The following is a 21,518-nucleotide window of genomic DNA, read 5'->3' as shown; positions in this document are numbered from 1 at the left end:
AATTTAAATCAGAAAAATCTATTATTTAAACCAACACGGATAGGTATTGTATAAAATGAAAAAATGAACTTCCTTAAAGTGATGGTTCGGAATAATTTCACCCTAGGGTCCTTTGCACCATGACCTCGAGCAAAACACCCCCCCAGAAGATTTTTTCACCTGGGTCGAACATTGGGAGAGTTAGCGTAGAGTAGCGTTATCAGCTGAATAGCTTAGCGCAGGGGCTAATGGATCCAGTGATGTATCTCGTAAATGACCCCACTAATAATGCCCGAAATGATACCAAACTTCTACACTAGTACAAATAGTTTGTGTACTCATAAAACGATGGATTGGAAAGTTTGTAAGTACACCAGAAGTTTATGTAAATAACACTTGCCTGCTGGCTTCTGCTCTCTGCTGTTGTTGTTGTTGCTGCTGTGAGACGAGTGCTTAGGGGACATCTACAAATTACAACACCGAAAAGAGATGCAACAAAAATATTTAAAAAAAATCTTCTGGGGGGGGGTGTTTGGCTCAAGGTCATGGTGCAAAGGACCCTAGGGTGAAATTACTCCGAACCATCACTTTAAAATGAAATAGTTCAGAATCTGCTCATAAAATATGATAAAAATAACTAACTGAAAGTTATTATGAAAAAGCTTAAACTCCATGTGAGTTCAGCAGATCACAAATAATAAATATCTCTGTGTATATAAAATAGACACATTATAGAAACACACTACTGACTCTGTATATCCTGTAAAAAGGCTGTCTGTTGTGATTAAATGATGACAGAAGATACTTAAGCTACAAACACAAAGATCATCATCGTCTCATTCTCACAGCGTTTGAGACGGCAAAGACATCTGCAGAGTAACATGTAAAATGATTTACAAAAGCAGGTTTATCTTTTATAGTGTGTAAGTTTTATATTGTTCATGTGTGTGTTAACTCTGTATGTTTACTCTTATAGTGATGGTCTCAGCTTCACACTGATTCAAAATGATAATCACATCTGGACTTACCGAGCCTTTCTGCAGTTCCTCACAGCTGGAATCAGTCTCCGTCGTCCCTCCTCTGATGTGTTGTACTTCTCCAGGTCCAGCTCATCCAGAACCTCCTCTGACATCTGCAGCATGTAGGCCAGAGCTGAGCAGTGGATCTCAGAAAGTGTCTTCTCTGATCTGTTCTCTGACTTCAGGAACTCTTGGATCTCCTGATTGACTGAGTGTTCATTCATCTCCGTCAGACAGTGGAAGATGTTGATGCTTCTGTCAGGAGAGATCTCATCACTGTTCATCTTCTTCAGGTTGTTGATGGCTCTCTGGATCATTTCTGGACTGTTGGCTGTCTGACCCAGCAGGCCTCCTAAGAGTCTCTGGTTGGACTCCAGAGAGAGGCCATGAAGGAAGCGCACAAACAGGTCCAGGTGGCCATTTTCACTTTCAAGGGATTTCTTCATGACTTTCTTCTGGAAGACATCCAGGGATGAGTAATGATCATTGTCCCAATCATCATCATCATCACCATCATCATCATTATCATCATCATCATCATCATCATCATCCCAGTCTTCTCCCAGGAAGTCCTTGAGTACCTGTGTGTTCCTGTTGGTGTAACAGTGTAACAGGTAGACTGCAGCCAGAAACTCCTGAACGCTAAGATGAATGAAGCAGTAGATTGTTTTCTGGAAGATCACACTCTCTCTTTTGAAGATCTGTGAACAAACTCCTGAGTACAGCGAGGCCTCTGTGACATCCAGACCACAGCGCTCCAGGTCTTCTTGGTAGAACATGATGTTTCCTTTCTCCAGCTGTTCAAACGCCAGCCTCCCCAGCTTCAGAAGAACTTCCCTGTCAGCCTCCGTCAGCTCCTGTGGACTCGTCTCATGTCCCTCAGCATACTTGAGCTTCTTCCTCTTTGTCTGAACCAGCAGGAAGTGTGAGTACATGTCAGTCAGGGTCTTGGGCAGCTCTCCTCTCTGGTCTGTAGTCAACATGTGGTCCAGAACTGTAGCAGTGATCCAGCAGAAGACTGGGATCAGACACATGATGTGGAGGCTCCTGGAGGTCTTGATGTGGGAGATGATTCTGCTGGACAGCTCTTCATCACTGACTCTCTTCCTGAAGTACTCCTCCTTCTGGGCATCAGTGAAGCCTTGTACTTCTGTTACCCTGTCAACACACGCAGGAGGGATCTGATTGGCTGCTGCAGGTCGGGAAGTTATCCAGGCGAGAGCCGAGGGAAGCAGCTTCCCTGGATGAGGTTTGTCAACAGCACGTTGACTGATGACTTCTGTGTGACATCAGAAACAGCCTCATTGTTGTTGAAATCCAGGTAAAGTCTGCTTTCATCCAGGCCATCAAAGATGAAGAGAAGTTTAGAGCCAGCGAGCTGCTCTGCTGGGACCTCCTGTAATGTTGGATGGAAAACACGGAGCAGCTCCAGAAGACTGTACTGCTCATCTTTGATCAAGTTCAGCTCCCTGAAGGAAAGAGGAATCACCAGACTGATATCTTGGTTCTCCAAACCCTCGGCCCAGTCCAGACAGAACTTCTGCACTGAGAAGGTTTTTCCAACGCCAGCGACGCCGCTCGTCAGAACCACTCTGATGTGTTTCTGTTGGTCAGGTGAGGCTTTAAAGATGTCACAGCATTTGATTGGAGAGTTATGGAGGGTCTTCTTCTTGGAAGCTGTCTCGAGCTGCCTCACCTCATGTTGGGTATTAACCTCTTCACTCTGTCCCTCTATGAGGTAGAGGAGAGTGTAGATCCTGTTGAGGAGGGTTCTACTTCCTGTTTCAGCTCCTTCAGTCACACGTTCAAATGTCTCCTTCAGCCTGATCTTATGTTTCTGATGACCAACATTCACTAAGAAAAGGACAAAGGTGAGAGACAGAACCAGAAAGAGAAAAGTTGACAATCCAATGATTATTTTTATTACCTATATGAAAACACTCCAGTTAAATTTCAGATGGACGTAAACTGTAACAATATTCATGTTAAATGTCTTCGCTAGTGCAGCATGATATAAGGAAAATACATGTTATTCTTTGTTGAATATATACAGTATATATATAGTTATATATATATATATATATACAGTGGGGGAAATAAATATTTGACCCCTTGCTGATTTTGCAGGTTTGCCCACTTACAAAGAATGCAAAAATCTACAATTTTAATCATATGTACATTCTAACAGTGAAAGACAGAATCCCAAAGAAAATTCCAGAAAATCACATCATATGAATTTATTAAAATTGATAACCATCTGATGAGAAAAACAAGTATTTGACCCCTGGACAAACAGCAAGTATTCTGGCTCCTACAAGCCAATTAGTCTTTCTTTAAGACACAGCCCCAATCCGAACCAATTATCTACATCAAATACACCTGCCTCACCTCGTTACCTGTATAAAAGACACCTGTCAACACCCAAACAACCAGCATCCAACATCACCACCATGGGCAAGACCAAAGAGCTTTCTCCACGGACATCAGGGACAAGATTGTTGATCTGCACAAGGCTGGGATGGGCTACAAGAGAATCGGAAAGCAACTTGAGAGAAAAGATCAACTGTCGGTGCAGTTATCAGGAAATGGAAGAAGCACCACACCACCGCCAACCTCCCTCGGTCTGGGCCTCCACACAAGATCTTGCCTCGTAGGGTGTCCCTGATCATGCGAACGGTGAGGAATCATCCCAAAACCACAAGGGGGGAACTGATGAATCAACTGAAGGTAGCTGGGACCACAGTTACAAAAGAAACGGTTGGTAACACACTACGCCGTCATGGATTGAAATCCTGCAGCGCACGCAAGGTCCCCCTGCTCAAGAAGAAACATGTACAGGCCCGCATGAAGTTCGCCATTCACCACCTGGACGACTCAGAAGAGGCCTGGAAGAAGGTGAGGTGGTCAGATGAGACCAAAATAGAACTTTTTGGCCTCAACTCAACTCATCGTGTTTGGAGGGCAAAGAACACCGAGTACAACCCAAAGAACACCATCCCCACCGTCAAGCATGGTGGTGGCAACATCATGCACCATGTATCGTGGAATTCTGGACCGACATCTCCTTCCCTCAGTGAGATAGCTGAAGATGGGTCGAGGATGGGTGTTTCAGCACGACAACGACCCTAAGCACACCGCCAAAGCAACAAAAGAGTGGCTGAAGAAGAAGCACATCAAGGTTCTGGAGTGGCCTAGCCAGTCTCCAGACCTGAATCCGATTGAAAATCTTTGGAGGAAGCTTAAAATTCGAGTTGCCAGGCGACAACCTCGGAACCTGATTGATTTGGAGGCTGTCTGCAGGGAGGAGTGGGCCAACATCCCTGCCGAAATGTGCAGAAACCTTGTCACCAACTATAAAAACCGTTTGACATCTGTGCTGGCCAATAATGGCTTTTCTACAAAATATTAACATGCTGTTTGTCCAGGGGGTCAAATACTTGTTTTTCCTCATCAGATGGTTATCAATTTTAATAAATTCATATGATGTGATTTTCTGGAATTTTCTTTGGGATTCTGTCTTTCACTGTTAGAATGTACATATGATTAAAATTGTAGATTTTTGCATTCTTTGTAAGTGGGCAAACCTGCAAAATCAGCAAGGGGTCAAATACTTATTTCCCCACTGTATATATATATATATATATATATATATATATATATATATATATATATATATATATATATATATATTTGATACATAATCACACAAACATGACTTGTTGTCAGTTTTGCTGCTTTCAGTATTCTGCTAAAATACAACACAGCAACGCTTGTTGAGTTAAAATCAAATGAAAGGAAATGATTTCCAACTTTCTTTTATTAAACAAATGATGAATATAAAAGATAAAAAAAGAATGACTTTGAAGAATAATTTTGAAGTTACTTAAATTATCCTTGTAATTAACAGAAAGAAATCTGAGCATCTTTCTTGATGTGTATATTGCATTAGTTAACACTAATCAACGATAATAAATGATATGTTGTGTAGCCCTAGTCTGTGCTGTCTGACTCAACACATGTCTCAGTATTACAACAACCAGTGGTGTGTTCAGACTAGAGATGGCCCGATACCACTTTTTTCCTTCCCGATACCGATTCCGATACCTGAACTTGCGATCGGCCGATACTGAGTACCGATCCGATACCAGAGTGTCATATATTTCATTATGTTTTAACAGCTGTATACTACTATCCCTGTATGGATGTGATATGATTTCTATCTTTGTTGTCAGTCTGGCTCAGGTTAAACTCTTTGTGAAACATGAACAAACACAAACAATGAATGCCCCAGAACTTTCTTTTATTCTCCAGTTTGACAGTCGGTTATAACGGAAAAAGAACATAAATAAACTACTTTAATGTAGATTTTCTTTAGGGTTTTATTACGTGGTATCAGATCGGTGCATAAACTCCAGTACTTCCCGATACCGATACCAGCATTTTAGGCAGTATCGGAGCCGATACCGATATATCGGAACATCTCTAGTTCAGACATGAAGACATCAGCAGACAGATGGACAGACTTACTTTGTTCAGAGCTGCTCTGATTGGCTGTCTGCAGTCCAGCTCTGGTTCTGGATCTGGACGGCTGCTCCTCCTCAGAAACATCACTCCTCTTCCTCTTTCTGTGAAAACATTTCTTCATCACTAAAATGAAAGAGGCATTTTTTTTTATTTTGAGAAAATAAATACCACATTTGACGAACATTTTGAGATTTTGAATAGTTAAAAAAAACTCTTCACAGTAACTTCAACATTCAGCTTTAAAAGCCAGAAGAGATCCATCTGAGTTAGAAACAGTATCTGAACTAATAGTTCTGCATCATGAATATTAATCTTTTAGCAGAACATTTAGTCTTCATCTTCATCAGGTCAGCTGACAGTAAAACAGTCTCTTACTTTGTGTCTGAGGGTCCAGGTTCATTACTGAAGAGTGGAGGACGATCTTTGGACCGGTCACTCTTCATAGACAGACAGCCAGATACTACAGACTCTGCTCTCTGTCTGTTGTCCTCAACTCTGCAAACACCAACAGCTTTTTATTCATATTGCTTCAATCTTTGATAAATGCTCTTTTTTTAGCCCTTTATGAAGCTCTTGTCATGCAAACTGCTGCTACTGTCAATAATTAGGAGGATTTAAAGTGTGTATTAGTCCTCTTAGATTAGATTAGAGATTTTTCTGGGTCACTGACAGCTGTCACAGATACAAAGAGGAAGATGGAACAAATGTGTGAATGTGTAACAGCAACAACGTGACATTGGCAACTGATTCATGAAATGAGTTAGTATCAGTGGTCTTACTTTGTGTCTGAGGGTCCAGGTTCATTACTGAAGACTGGAGGACGATCTTTGGACCGATCACTCTTCATAGACAGACAGCCAGATACTACAGACTCTGCTCCATCCTCCTCTTCCTCCAAACCACTCATCTTCTGATCTGAAGTCAGTCTGAGAGGTCAAACAGGAACACTGACTGTGAGCTCACAACATTTAAAAGAAATCAAGTTTGTTCAGGAGTCAAAAACAGGAAGCAACAATCAGGAAGTAACACACACACAGAGTATACAGTAGGATATAAAACCAGCCAGCACTCAGTCAGTTGTCATGGAGGGAATCATGAAATAGAGAATTTAAAAAGCTATAAGACAGATTCCATAAGGCCCTACATGAAGTCAGAGCTGAAAGCTAACAGTAACATAATAAATGTTGGATTAACACTCACCCTGCCTCAGCCTTCAGACACACACACACACACACACACACACACACACACACACACACACACACACACACACACACACACACACACACACACACACACACACAGTCAAAGCCAGCCCGAGGCATAAGTGAACTAAGCAGCTGCGGGGGGCCCGCTGTCGAGTATTGTTTTTTTCTCCTTAACATTTGCCGACAGTCCCATCTGAACAAATTTAGGTATTGCCCTTCTCCAGCCCTGCTCCAGCTGACAATCCCAAAAATACACCAGAATACAGGAAATCACATCTACCAAATTTAATTTTGGGGGGGAGCACCCCCAGACCCCCCCTCACCGTTTGCACCCACTTTTGCAGTAATTAGTAGGGGGGGAGGGTCCTTAAGGTCCCTTAAATGTCACTTTTTGAGGTTTTCTTAGTCTTAAAGCCCATGTTGCAGGTTAACCACCACTGTTGATTAATAGGTACATACAGTATAGCATTCAATATATGTATCTGTTATGGTTTCAGTGTTTTGCTTTGCATTTTGTTCCATTTCTGTTACCTGTTGTTTCTGTTGTCTGTATTCTGTTTTGTAGATTTCTGTTTAGTTATTTCCTTGTTTATTGTGTTTATCCTCTCTTGACTGTGTTCTGTGTTGTGTCAAGTTTCTGTGTTTAGTTGATCTCATGTTTTCCATCTGTTGTTCCTGTTTCCTGTTTTATTTTGATAGTCTGGTTTTCTGTCTTGTCTTGTCCACTTTACTTCCTGCGTTTTCCCACCTTTGTTGATTGTCCTGCCCCGCCCTAATGTGTTTCACCTGCCATATCACCTGTATCTCATTCGTTCGTTACCTCATGTATTAAACATCTGTGAATCCCTTTGTGTCTTGTCAGATTGTTTTGTATCCGTGTCCTTGTGTTCCAGCGTGTCTTTCAGTTTGCTCCTATTCCTGTGTGTTGCCATCAGTCTGTTGTTCATTGTTCGCCTGTTGCTTTTGTTTTTCCAGTCTCTGTACTGCCGTTTTTGTTTAGTTAAATCCCTAAGTTCTACCATCTCCTGCTTGCCTGCCTCAACCTGCGTTTGGGTCCTTTATCTTCACTCCACCATAACAATATCATTGTTAAAAATGTCTCCAAATAGTGTTAAAGGTCAGTTTTTGTCAGATTTTTGTCGTTTTTGGTATTAGTGTTTTTTTTTAAACACAAGTCGGTGATGACGTCACCAGGGGCGGAGCCAGACGATATAAACATTCGGGGCTTAGCCCAAACCTAGGGGGTCCGGGGGCATGCTCCCCCGGTGGAGATTCTTTTCCCAATAACGTCAGCTGAATGCTAGGGCTCATAATTGCAGTTAATGTGTCTGGCCGGGCTGGGCCGGGCCCGGACACAACGGGCTCGGGTTGGGTCGGGCTTGAGTTTTTGGGCCCGATCTAAGCTCTAGATGCGACGCATTACCGTCCGCCACCACGCACGGTAATAGAGCTTTTGTTTCATTTTTTGCCGCTCCAGTCAGGAAGACGGAGAGAGGAAATGAAACAAAGTTGAAGTTATTTTCAAAAACCTAAAAGATTCTGGGCTTAAGCCCAATTGATGTCCACCGCTCTGCCAATGGACATCAGGTTGGGGAGACATGTATCAGCCTAGTACTAGAACTATGGTGACAGTGTATCAGCCTAGTACTAGAACTATGATGACTGTATCAGCCTGGTACTAGAACTATGGTGACTGTGCATCAGCCTGGTACTAGAACTATGGTGACTGACTGGGATGAGGAAGAGTTGTTTTTACTGTCCGTGAATAGCACCAAGTGAAAGTCAGTGTTTTCTGTATATCTAGTGACAGTGATCATGTCGTTATTTCAGATAAGTACCGGTAAACTTATCTGGATTTAGAAAATAGAAGGCATCATGCTAGCTATATGCTAGCTATGTGCTAACTTGCCAGTCCCACCTGTGAAATCCCCCAATGGTTGTAAACACATATTGATTAAATATTTCACGTTTTGATGGTAGCCTACTAGGTCCAGTAACATGTTTAACTAGTGTTTATTGATTACTTGGATGGGGATGCTGTTCAGCTTTTCACAAGTTTAGACAGCTAGCAAACGATATGCCGACATTTTGCTAACATTAGCGCAACAGCGTTAGCCTAGACGGCTAGGTAAATATTACGACTGCCTTCGGAGTTTCCTATATCTGCGTCCACGTTGTCAACATAAAACCTGTGGTGTTAGTGCTCCTTTTGTAACATAACTATATTGAATGAAACGTTAAACTTCGCTCCTACGTTTTTGTTACGTTACACACAAAGCTAACTGGCTATAGTTAGCCTGTACGTATGCTAGCGGACATTAGCTAACGTTGCATAGCCAGCCAGCAGCTTCGGCTGTAGTTTCGGCGAGCTAACCTCGACAGCTAACACATCCATGTGTCTCCATTTCAAACATCACTGCAGATTCACTGCTTTTAGCAGCAGAGGTTGATTGTGGGCGACATACTGTCGTGGTTAGCTCGCCGAAACTACAATGAGAGACAGGTCTGCAAGGAGACGGAAGTTACGGAAAATTTTGAAAATGTCCGCGAAAGCAGCTGTAGTACGGGTCCGGTGGACAACTGAGTTGGAAGAAAGGATGGTGGAGATGTGGCAACAGCACGAGTGCCTGTTTAATGTCTCATCAAAAGAGTCTCATAATGGGAATGATAAAGAGAAGAGAGCAGATGTAACCATTAGATCTAGGTCAATTGTCATCTGCTACATGCTGAAGAACAGACAATCCATGGTGACCCCGTCTCCCCAACAATTTTTCTCATCCACACTCATTTTATTTTTTTTTTTTTTTATTGGTACAAAGAATAAGTATGACTACAGCAAGTTGCCGTGACACAGTATCCATTTAGTTTACATGCACTTCCCCGTGAGATTGCGTCATGGCAAATAAATCTGGCAAGATAATCTTAAGAAGATCTTGTAGTGTGATGCCCCACTATTTTCTAATATTGTAGTGTGAGCATGTTTAAGATTTGAGGGAAGAAAATCTGCAAAGATTCTCCACAAGTGTGTGCTGCAACCAGATTTCAAAATCGGTTAGGATTTTAAAACTCCTGTAGTGTCAGCCAGGCTTAATGGAGACAAGACTCCAGGACTAATGTCATCTGTCTGTCCTCTAATGCAGACAAGACTCCAGGATTAATGTAATTTTCTGTCCTCTAATGGAGACAAGACTCCAGGACTAATGTCATCTTTCTGTCCTCTAATGGAGTCAAGACTCCAGGACTAATGTCGTCTTTCTGTCCTCTAATGGAGTCAAAACTCCAGGACTAATGTCGTCCTTCTGTCCTCTAATGGAGACAAGACTCCAGGACTAATGTCGTCTTTCTGTCCTCTAATGGAGACAAGACTCCAGGACTAATGTCATCCTTCTGTACTCTATTGGAGACAAGACTCCATTATGACAATCCGTCTCAGCTTTCTGTCCTGTGCATCCTCCTCCACACATCACTACAACAGTAACAGGGGCATTTAGGTCTCTACATTTTATTCTGAAAGGTCCCAGAGGAAACGGTAGAGTCCTGTTGTGTCTGACTTTACGCTGGTGGAGACGACGGTGTGTTTTCTGACAGCAGGAGAAAGGCTTGACCCCCCCCATCTTCAAACTCAGCCTTCATTTAGATCTCAACTACACAGCTGTAAAGGTTTCTGACTGCAGCCTCACGGTTGGGACAGACAGACGTATAAACACCTGGCAAAGTATTTAAAACCTCCTCTGTAGTAGTTCATGTTACAACATGGAGATTAATCTTCAACTCAAGAGTCCTTAACACTTTCTCAGGAAATAAGAAGCTTTAAGTAGAAACATTATATTTAACATTACAGAGACAGAAACTAACCCTGAAGAGACCAAAGGCTAATGTGGTGTTAAAGTACCAAACAGCAACTTACAGTTTCTTCAAACAGTCCAAAATGTCAACGTAGAACAACTCAGGTGAGTTGTTTCCTGATGAGTCACAGCTCCACCTGTCAGGAAGCAGATTTTCACAATAAGAGCTTTGTTTCTTCTCTCTGTGTAACTGTGGTTGTTGTTGTCAGTGTGTGTTTGTTCTTCCTTTGTCCCGTGAATGCAACACAAGGAACTTTCCACAAGTCGAGTTCCAACATGTTTAAAATGTGATGAACAAACTTTATCGTTAAACAGACTCAGTGACGCAGTGGAAGAAGTACTCCAAACTATTAATACTAAATGGTAATACTCTGTCCAACGTCCTGCTCTGTTCCTAAATGTACTTGATGTAGAAGTAGCAGTGAGAGAGCTGATTCTCTGGAACATTAAATCATGTTTTACTGCTGAGTCAGACTTTGTGTGTAAACTGTGAATGTGCAGAGTAACACGCTGTCAGATAAATGGAGGACAATAACAAGTACAAGCTTTCCTTCTGAGATTAAAGCAAGTATTCAGACATGTTACTGCAGTAAATGTACTAATAGCACAGTGTGAAGTTCCAGCAGCTGGCTGAGCAGATAACTAACATGGAGAGAAAACAGACAGACTCTCTGCTCCCTGAACAAAATTAAAATGAAAAAGTGAAAGACTTACGTACTGGATTGCTCTGATTGGAGGGTTTCTCACGCTGCAGCTGGACATGGAAGACCTCTGGGACACCGAGACATCTTATCGTGTGTGTCTTGACAGCAACACAACCAACCTGTTTCAGGTTGATCAGGAGGAGGAGGAGGAGGAGACAGAAAGAATCCTGTAGAACCAGAAACACTGGCCGTTTATCAATATCAAGTATGCAAAGAACGGACTTGTGTTCTTGGGGAGAACGTTCTTGCTGGTTGTTCTTGGAAGAATAAACTCGCAAGTTCACAAGCACAGAAAACGCTGTTAACAGTTTGAGACGCTGCCTTCTTCCTGTTATTGCTCAACATTCCCAGCACAGAGGCTACCTGCAGGGCTCCAAAATACCAGCTAGATATATAAACCACAACAATATAACCACTTTGTATTAAAACAATCTCCGGACAAGAAAACCTCATAATGCTACAACTATTGCAATATTACTGAAAAATAAAACTAATTGAGCTTTAATGTTATTGTTTATGGTTTAGCTCAAACACCCCTTATTCATTCAAAAGAGTGGAACGTGATCCCTATTATTAGTGTATACGTTCAAGTCAGTTTAAATTAAAAATAAGTAGGCATATGCACTGGTGTGTCCTATGTGTTCCTATTAGTATTATGTGGAATTATCATTTCTATATTATTATAGTGCACTGTATATGCCCAGGGAGATGGAAATTAGAAATTCCAATTATAAAAGGTTGGTGTCTCCCCTTTAGTCTACATAACATGTCATAGGATGTTACCAATTTATGTACAACTGTTCATTTATCATAAAGACTGAAACTCAACTTCTAATAAATCAGAAAACAAATACACCATAAATATATGAACTACATACTAAATCTAATGTATAGCCTATGGCATAATTTAAACAAGTCTCCTGAAAAAAACGGGTATATCTCTCTCCCCCGCCTCTGCCTGCTGCGCTGTGTGTGTGTGTGTGTGTGTGTGTGTGTGTGTGTGTGTGTGTGTGTGTGTGTGTGTAGTTTAACTCCGAAAAGACAATTAACCACAGGTTCCCGTTAATCTCATGATGGACATGTGTTGTGATATTGAAACAACAGGACCTCCGGGTCCTCCGGGGTGTTTGTGTTTGTGTGTGTGTTGTGTGTGTGTGTGTGTGTGTGTGTGTGTGTCTGTGTGAGAGTGTGTGTGTGTGTGTGTGTGTGTGTGTGTGTGTGTGTGTGTGTGTGTGTGTGTGTGTGGGGGGGGGTTCCGTGTGTGTGTGTGTGTGTACAGCGGGGTCTCCGAGTGTGACTGTCCGAGCGCCGAGCTAGTGGCCCCGGCAGGCGCAAGCTGGCGGCCGCGTCAATTTATGGAGCTCCGACAACTCTGGAGGAAATTGTCAATTCGGCAAAGATTTTCGCAAGACTGCCTATATTAGAAATCTAAACCGTTCATTTCTCGCCTAAAATGTTCACAGATGTGAATTTAGTGATGAATAAGATGGCAAAATTTTTTAAAATTGTCCCGTTTTTGGGCTGTCTATGTACTGGAAATCCAACCATCATTGAATTCCGAAATGAATGCTGGGATACAGGTGCTGCCAAGTTCATACAAGTTACCAACCGATGTATCCTCGGTAAATGAATGCTGGGATACAGGTGCTGCCAAGTTCATACAAGTTACCAACCGATGTATCCTCGGTAAATTAATGTTGGGAAAGAGGTACTGCGAAGTTCATACAAGTTACCAACTGATGTATCCTCGGTAAATGGCCGTGTCACGAATAAATCCAGGAATCTTAACTATTCTTGGTGAAATGCGAACTTGTGTATTGGGACAGTACTTTGGCAACACGAGAGGACGTTTCACAGGGACACAAGAACACAAGTCAATAGAAGAACACAGATTGGGAAACGCCCTCTGTGACAACAGAGACCAGAGGAGCAGTAACTCTTTATAACAACCAGCAGTGATAAACAGGAAATTAAACTTCAGTTAAAAGTTATTTTAACTGTTAAACGACATGATGAATTATAATGTTATTGATTATTGGTAATGTTGTCATTTGTTATTTTAGAGAGAAATACCAAAATAAAGAACAATTAAAGCTTCAAGCAGCGATGGTTGGGCCCTCGCACCTCCTTACAGGTCGGGGTTACTGGAGGAAGCTGCTCCTTGCAGCCGTGCATTTGTGCTGGCATGTGTGTGTGTGAAACATGAAAGTTAGGGTCCAGAGGCCCGTTCCAGAAAGCAGGTTTAGTGAAAACTCTGAGTTGGTTAACCCTGAGATGAAGGAAACTCTGGGTTTTCCTTTTCAGAAAGAGAGGTAACTTAACCTCTGAGAGGGAGGAGAAACTCATTTCCTCATTCATTCATTCAGTCTGTATCAGGAGCATTTTAATGCAGTTCCATCTGCATGAATAAAAAAACGTATTGGTTTAGATTAGGATTATAAGCGTTTTTTTCTCAAACATGTCATGTCCTTTGTCGACGATCCCATTGATGAAAAAGCTTTATTAATTCACAGAGAGTTTACGTCGGTATTGAGTCCTGACTATAGATGTATTTTCATTTCCACATAACCGATTTGAGAAGTATTTTTTAATCACAGTCCATTAGATATGTAGATACCTTATCCGTCCTCAGATCACTAACATCTACCATCGAGGACAGGTCCATTAGATATGTAGATACCTTATCTGTCCTCATATCACTAGCATCAGCCATCGTGGACATTACAGTCCATTAGATATGTAGATACCTTATCTGTCCTCATATCACTAACATCAACCATCGTGGACAGGCTTTAAAATCTCAGCAGATTCTTTGTATCGCATTACATTATTTGCAAACAGCAGTTTTCTTTATAACAGTGTAGCGGATCATACTGTAATAGTAAAGCCACTGTATGCAGAGCAATCAGAGAAGTGTGACTCGCTCTGAAACGTTTTTTAAAAGTTTTTGTAGTGTTCCCTGGACAGTAGAGCCATTAAAAAGAAATACATCATTATACATTATAGTTCTGTTAATGATCATGGTGCTGCAGCCTCAGAATGGGATTAGTATAGGCCTAGTTTACTTTTTCGCCCGCAGGATTGCACCTAAATGAAATTATAGGTGTAGGCCTAATACAATTCCAGTTTTCACCAGTAATATTAACTGTGATTACTGTAAATATGAAATTAATACACTGTGAATGCGTACGCATTGACTCGAGCAGCAATTTTCTCCCACACCAATTCTCTCTCTTTTGCAGCAGCAGCCGCTGACGTGCTTTTTTAACGAAATACATGTTCAAACTCGCTGTTTGTGCGCATGATTATTTCTGCCGACCCGTTTGTTTGTGGTTGTTACCATGGTGAATCGTAGAATCATGGCTCCATTCATACTTTTACTTTTGTGCATGCGCGTAACCCTGAGTGAACCTACTCCGAGTTGATTGAACCAACTCAAATCAGCTGTTCTGGAACCGAAAACTCAGAGTTTCCCATCTCGGGGTAAATCAACTCAGACATCAGGGTTAGACTCAGAGTTTGTTAAACCTTCTACCTGGAACGGACCCCAGGTTATCTTTTGTAAACTCCTAAAGGATTGAAGGCTCCTAGTGGACAGAAACAATTCTGGTTGAAATGACAGAAGCAGCAGAACTGAGGCCAAGCTTGACTCTGTTTGGTCGGATAGTGTTCTCAATAAACAGTAATAGAACTGAGGCCAAGCTTAACTCTGATTGGTTAGCTGTTTCTTGTCTCAATATGAGGAGATATCAGCTGTTTCCTGTACTTTTTCAATATTTTTTTCAATATTATTTATATTACTTTTGTTAATTACTTTTGCCATCAATCCAATTTCACGTCAATTACTTACTTACATTACAATATTTTTTGTACTATGGCCACCTCACTTTAATTTACTTTACAATACTTTTTATATAATGCCACTTTACATTCATTCAGTACTCTTTGCATTGTCTGTTGTTTGCCTGTTTGCTTGGTTGTTTGTTGGTTTGTTTGTATTGTGGAAAAACTGCTGCTGTAACAAGTGAATTTCCCCATAGTGGGATGAATAAAGTATTATCTAATCTAATCTAAAGAGTCACAGCTCCACCTTGTCAGGAAGCAGATTTTCAAAATAAGAGCTTTGTTTCTTCTCTCTGTGTAACTGTGGTTGTTGTTGTCAGTGTGTGGTTGTTCTTCCTTTGTCCCATGAATGCAACACGAGGGACTTTCCACAAGTCGAGTTCCAACATGTTAAAAATGTGATGAACAAACGTTATTGTTAAACAGACTCAGTGACGCAGTGGAAGAAGTACTCCAACTATTAATACTACACGGTGAAGTAATACTCTGTCCAACGTCCTGCTCTGTTAAATGTACTTGATGTAGAAGTAGCAGTGAGAGAGCTGATTCTCTGGAACATTACATCATGTTTTACTGCTGAGTCATACTTTGTGTGTAAACTGTGAATGTGCAGAGTAACACGCTGTCAGATAAATGGAGGACAATAACAAGTACAAGCTTTCCTTCTGAGATTAAAGCAAGTATTCAGACATGTTACTGCAGTAAACGTACTAATAGCACAGTGTGAAGTTCCAGCAGCTGGCTGAGCAGATAACTAACATGGAGAGAAAACAGACAGACTCTCTGCTCCCTGAACTCAACACAATATGAAAATGAAAAAGTGAAAGACTTACGTACTGGACTGTTCTGATTGGAGGGTTTCTCACGCTGCAGCTGGACCTGGAAGACCTCTGGGACACCGAGACATCTTAACGTGTGTGTCGACTGAAACCTTTTTCTCTGACAGGAAAACAATAAACCTGTTTCAGCTTCATTAGGAGGAGGAGGAGACAGAAAGAATCCTGTAGAACCAGAAAGACTCCGACAACAGAGGAACTTTCTACACAACGAGTTCCAACATGTTTAAAATGTGATGAACAAACTTTATCATTAAACAGACTCAGTGACGCAGTGGAATAAGTACTCCAAACTATTAATACTACACGGTGAAGTAATACTCTGTCCAAGGTCCTGCTCTGTTACTAAATATACTTGATGTAGAAGTAGCAGTGAGAGAACTGATTCTCTTGAACATTACATCATGTTTTACTGCTGATTCATACTTTGTGTGTAAACTGTGAATGTGCAGAGTAACACTCTGTCAGATAATTGGAGGACAATAACAAGGGGAGCCACTACTTTGAAACCTCCGTAAGCTGCTGAGAGGCTGAGTCAGGAACAATCAACACTTGTATGACGCACACTTTGAATAATTCAGTTCCACTCCGTGATATGCGTTTACAGAATTATTTTCCACTTGAGAATAGGAAAAAAACTGAAACAACATAATCTAGTAGCATGAAAAATGGCCTACTGTATGAACGTGGATATGTTGAATTGTTCACCTTTGAGTTTTCTGTGAAACTTGATGTCAACAGAAAATGTAGATCCCAAACTCGCCCCTCCCTCAATCCTCCACCATGCAGGTGCAGAGATGTATAAATAGATGATGATTATTGTGATTAAAGCAAGTATTGAGACATGTTACCAGGGGTGTCAGACTGGCAGGAATATGGGGACTGAGTACCCAGGGCCCTCATGTAAGGAGGGCCCATAAAGATGGTCGAAGTAATAGCTGTGGATACAGGCAGGGGCCCACAGAAAATGCCTTTCTACAGGGCCCAGAATTTTGTGTTACGGCCCTGCATGTTACTGCATTAAAAGTACTAATAGTACAGAGTGAAGTTCCAGCAGCTGTCTGAGCAGATAACTAACTTGGAGAGAAAAGAGAGAGACTCTCTTTTCTCTGTTCTCTGGACTTTAACAGAGAAAACCTCAGCAGAGAACTCCACATTACAGGGCTGGGAGCCAAAGGGGCATCACTGGGTTTCATCATTCAACAGGAGAGATAGAACTAACCGGTTTCTAGCTGAACTCAGGCAGCTTCATCAGGAGGAGGAAGAGGACAGAAAGAATCCTGGAGAACCAGAAACACTCTGACTAAAGAGATCAGAGGAGAAAAGAGGAGCTACACTGAAAAGATGCAGAAGAAGTTTTCAGCCAACAAGACTGCGTCAGAGCAGACATCACCTGCCTGATAATAACTGGATGGATTATCATAGAGTGGGCGTGTCTGTGAAGAGAAGGCTCGGCCCAGAGAAAGTGATTCTTAGTATTAAAGTAAAATATAGCGTTGCTCATAACTGTGAGTCATATGTAGGCATGACATGAGGAGAACAACATCCCTATCCCCTATCAATGTATACACTCAGTTAGTTAAGTTGTTAATTTCTATATAAGTATAGGAATGTGAGTGTGTAAGCGTCACTTCATTATAATATTGAGTGTGTGTGTAATAGACTTGGAATACACAGAAAGCTTAACATGAGCACCAAATAAATCCATGAAAGTTACAATATGCATTACTGACTATACAATGACGTGAAACAGGAGGGGTTGGAGCGTGTGTGTGTGTCAAGAGATGGAAGATCTGCCCGGGGGATACGAGGAGACACCTTCAAGCAACAGTGCATAAAAGTTGAGTGAAAATGATCAGTCGAGGTACACAGTTGGATAGAGCCTGGGTAACCTGTATCTCGGACACTTTTGGTCTGCGATCAGGAATACTTCGGATCTGTTCTTGTGTACCCACAATTGTGCTTTGTAACCTTAAATGCTGGACTTCACTAAATGTTATCGACTTTATTCTATCGTCTCAGTTTGGATTCCTGAGTTCTGGTGTCATTAGTCTAATCAACCAGGACACAAGAATTACAGTGTATAGTTAAACTGAGTCAGATCTTCCTCTGACCTTTGGGCCAGGATTATCCCCTGAATTTTCTACAGGATTCAGACATGTTACTGCAGTAAAACTACTAATAGCACAGTGTGAAGTTCCAGCAGCTGGCTGAGCAGATAACTAACGTGGAGAGAAAACAGACAGACTCTCTGCTCCCTGAACTCAACACAATATGAAAATGAAAAAGTGTCTGGGACACCGAGACATCTTATCGTGTGTGTCTCTGACAGCAACACAACCAACCTGTTTCAGCTTCATCAGGAGGAGGAGGAGGAAGAGGAAGAGGAAGAGGAGGAGGAGACAGAAAGAATCCTGTAGAACCAGAAACACTGTGTCAACAGAGATGAGAGGAGGAGTAACTCTTTATAACAACCAGCAGTGATAAACAGGAAATTAAACTTCAGTTAAAAGTTATTTTAACTGTTAACAAACAACAACATGATGAATTAAAATGTTACTGATTATTGGTAATGTTGTCATCTGTTTTTTAGAGAGAAATACCAAAATAAAGAACAATCCAACTAAGCCAAAGTCCCCAGTTAGTCTTCATCTCTGAGCTGGTGATGGTGTCATGGCGCCCTCTGGTGATGATGTCATGGCGCCCTCTTGTTACATCAGCAGGAACTACAAGCAGAGCTCCACCAATCATATTCACACATTAAAACATGTTTACAGCTTTTATTAGTTTCATCTCTATGATTTTATCTTACACAATCACCCCACTTTAAATTACACTTCATGTATTTATTTGGTAATACTTTTATTTTATAGTTTTTGTATAAAGAGAGTATAAATCTGAATGATATTAAACATTAAGACACACAAACAAACAAACAGACAGACACACACACACACACACACACAGACACACACCGCCACAAACACACATAGACAGACACAAAAACACACACACACACACACACACACACACACACACACACACACACACACACACACACACACACACACACACACACACACACACACACAGTAACTGACTACATACGTAATCTAAAAATCAGACCAAAAACTTAGAGTGCATTTGATTGCTGAGGGAACTGACTACTGGACAGCTAGATATTAAGATAAGTACTTACTTTATTTGGGTTTTTGCTGCTTCTTCTACTTTTCTACCTTCTACTGTTGCTGGATGTTTTTGCTGGATTGGCAAAATTTAGTGGTTTTTCTTAAAGTGACTGAGACTAGTTTAGTGTGAAGTTGGTGAGTGGAGGTTAATGACTATCAAGTGCTTTGACTGATTAGCCAGGGTGTGGCCTCCCACCTGTAGCCAACACCAATCACCTCCTTGTATTTAATATTGACATTTGCGAGAAGTGGCAGCGTCATCGGACGAAGACTCGGAGGACAAAGACAAAGGAGTCTACGCACGAGTCTTCGTAGGGGGGGTAAGTGGGAAGTTAAGTAGCTGTCAGAGCCATTTTCATTGGTTTGGTTGTAGGACACAAATTGTCCACTGGTGGCACTGGTAGGCATATGAGTGAAGTCTATATAGGTAGGAACCTTTCAACAGGTAACTAGGGGTGTTGTTAAGTGAAGGAGCACAAACAGTTTTTGACCGCATCAAATTGCTACAGTGCACAACGCTCATGTGGATGATGAAATGTTTGTTGATGGAGCTTGATGGACACATGGTTTCTTGCACGTTGATATGAAGAACTTTGTGATCAATAAATGCCCAGAAAAACGCAACGATGACTATTGGAGTCTGTGGTTTCAACAGAAGACTACTGAGTCAGGTAGAAGAGAGCACGTCAGCTAGTTTACTAGCCATAGACTGTTTGTTTGTTTGTAGTTTAAGTCTGCATAGCAGCCCCTCAGTGGCTTTAAGTTTTAGGTTTAGCCATTATAGTGGGTTTGATATCTCATATCTCACTTAGACTGCTCAGGCTCTTTATCCAGAAATGTGCTGCTTCTCCAATCCTGTCTGTGTTTCCTCTCGGAGATACTACAAACCACGCATTAGCTCGCAACATTTCCCCAACCCCACCTCTCTTACCTATCCCCCCAACCCCACCTCTCTTACCTATCCCACCAACCCCACCTCTCTTACCTATCCCCCCAACCCCACCTCTCTTACCTATCCCACCAACCCCACCTCTCTTACCTATCCCACCAACCCCACCTCTCTTACCTATCCGCCCAACCCCACCTCTCTTACCTATCCCACCAACCCCACCTCTCTTACCTATCCCACCAACCCCACCTCTCTTACCTATCCGCCCAACCCCACCTCTCTTACCTATCCCACCAACCCCACCTCTCTTACCTGTCCCACCAACCCCAGTTCTCTTACCTATCCCACCAACCCCACCTATCTTACCTATCCCACCAACCCCTCCTCTCTTACGTATCCCACCAACCCCACCTCTCTTACCTATCCCACCAACCCCACCTCTCTTACCTATCCCACCAACCCCACCTCTCTTACCTATCCCACCAACCTCACCTCTCTTACCTATCCCACCAACCCCACCTCTTTTACCTATCCCCCCCCCCGCTCCACACACACCCAACACCTTCTTACAGGTGGCCTCTCTCAGAACAGTACACTAGTTCTCTCTCTTCTGCCTCCTCTTTCACCCACACACCCAGACCCACTGGGAGAGGGTGGGGGGACAGGCCTCCTCATTAACCCCAAGTGGAGATCTTCTCTCTACCCACTGCCACAGTTCACTCCACTCTCTTATGAACTTCATGCTGTCACCATAACTCATCTGGTACAACTAGTCATCATTGTTATCTACCTCCCACCAGGTCCTCTGGGGGAGTTTCTGGAGGAGCTGGATGTCCTTCTTTCTAACACCCCTGAAACAAGTCCTCTGCTGGTACTTCTGGGTGACTTTAACATCCAGATAGAGAAGTCAGCTGCCTTTCTTCACCTTCTCTCTTCTTTTGCCCTCTCACTCTCTCCTTCACCACCCACTCACAAAGCTGGTAACCACCTAGATCTCATATTCACCAGAAACTGGTCTACATCCAACCTCACCGTTACTCCACTCCACACCTCAGACCATTTCTTACTCTCTTACTTTCTAACAATTTAAGCCGTGTTATAACCATGTTAACTTATTTTACAAATGCACACACATCCTAAAAATATTCACTGCACCAACATAATTTCTAGTATTTATATGATTACTACCATAATTTAGATGACAGAGACTTCAGTGTAGTCACTTTACAGCAACAGGTCAACATGTCAGGGATCAGATCACATGACCAACTGCAGTTACAGGTTGCCATGACGACTCCTGTTTCAGAGAGTTCTTCAAATAGTATGAATGAAAATTAAAAGTTGTATAAAACTCAGTTAATGAAAGATTAACCATAATCCTAAGGAATAATTTACCATTAGTATAGGAGAGGAAGGAGGAGGAGAAGAGTAGGAGAGGAACAGAGGAAGAGAGGAAGAGGAGTTACACACACACACACAAAAA

The 21,518-nt window shown here is 42.0% G+C and overlaps 1 protein-coding gene across 1 annotated transcript in view; it reads right to left on the bottom strand.

The window, feature by feature from the left end:
* LOC114552326 (NACHT, LRR and PYD domains-containing protein 5-like) overlaps positions 1-21,518 on the bottom strand; it is a 484,575-nt gene that overhangs the window by 86,485 nt on the left and 376,572 nt on the right. Inside the window, exons 11-12 of the mRNA XM_028573016.1 lie at positions 6,302-6,448; positions 5,898-6,017 (exon numbers count right to left, since the gene is read on the bottom strand). Coding sequence (XP_028428817.1) covers positions 5,898-6,017; positions 6,302-6,448 — 267 coding nt within the window. The remainder of the gene's footprint in view (positions 1-5,897; positions 6,018-6,301; positions 6,449-21,518) is intronic.

This window comes from Perca flavescens, chromosome 3 (genome assembly GCF_004354835.1).
Source record: "Perca flavescens isolate YP-PL-M2 chromosome 3, PFLA_1.0, whole genome shotgun sequence".
In the NCBI taxonomy this organism is placed as follows: domain Eukaryota; kingdom Metazoa; phylum Chordata; class Actinopteri; order Perciformes; family Percidae; genus Perca; species Perca flavescens.
The sequence above is the reverse complement of the archived record's forward strand: the minus strand, read 5'-3'. Positions and strand labels throughout refer to the sequence as shown.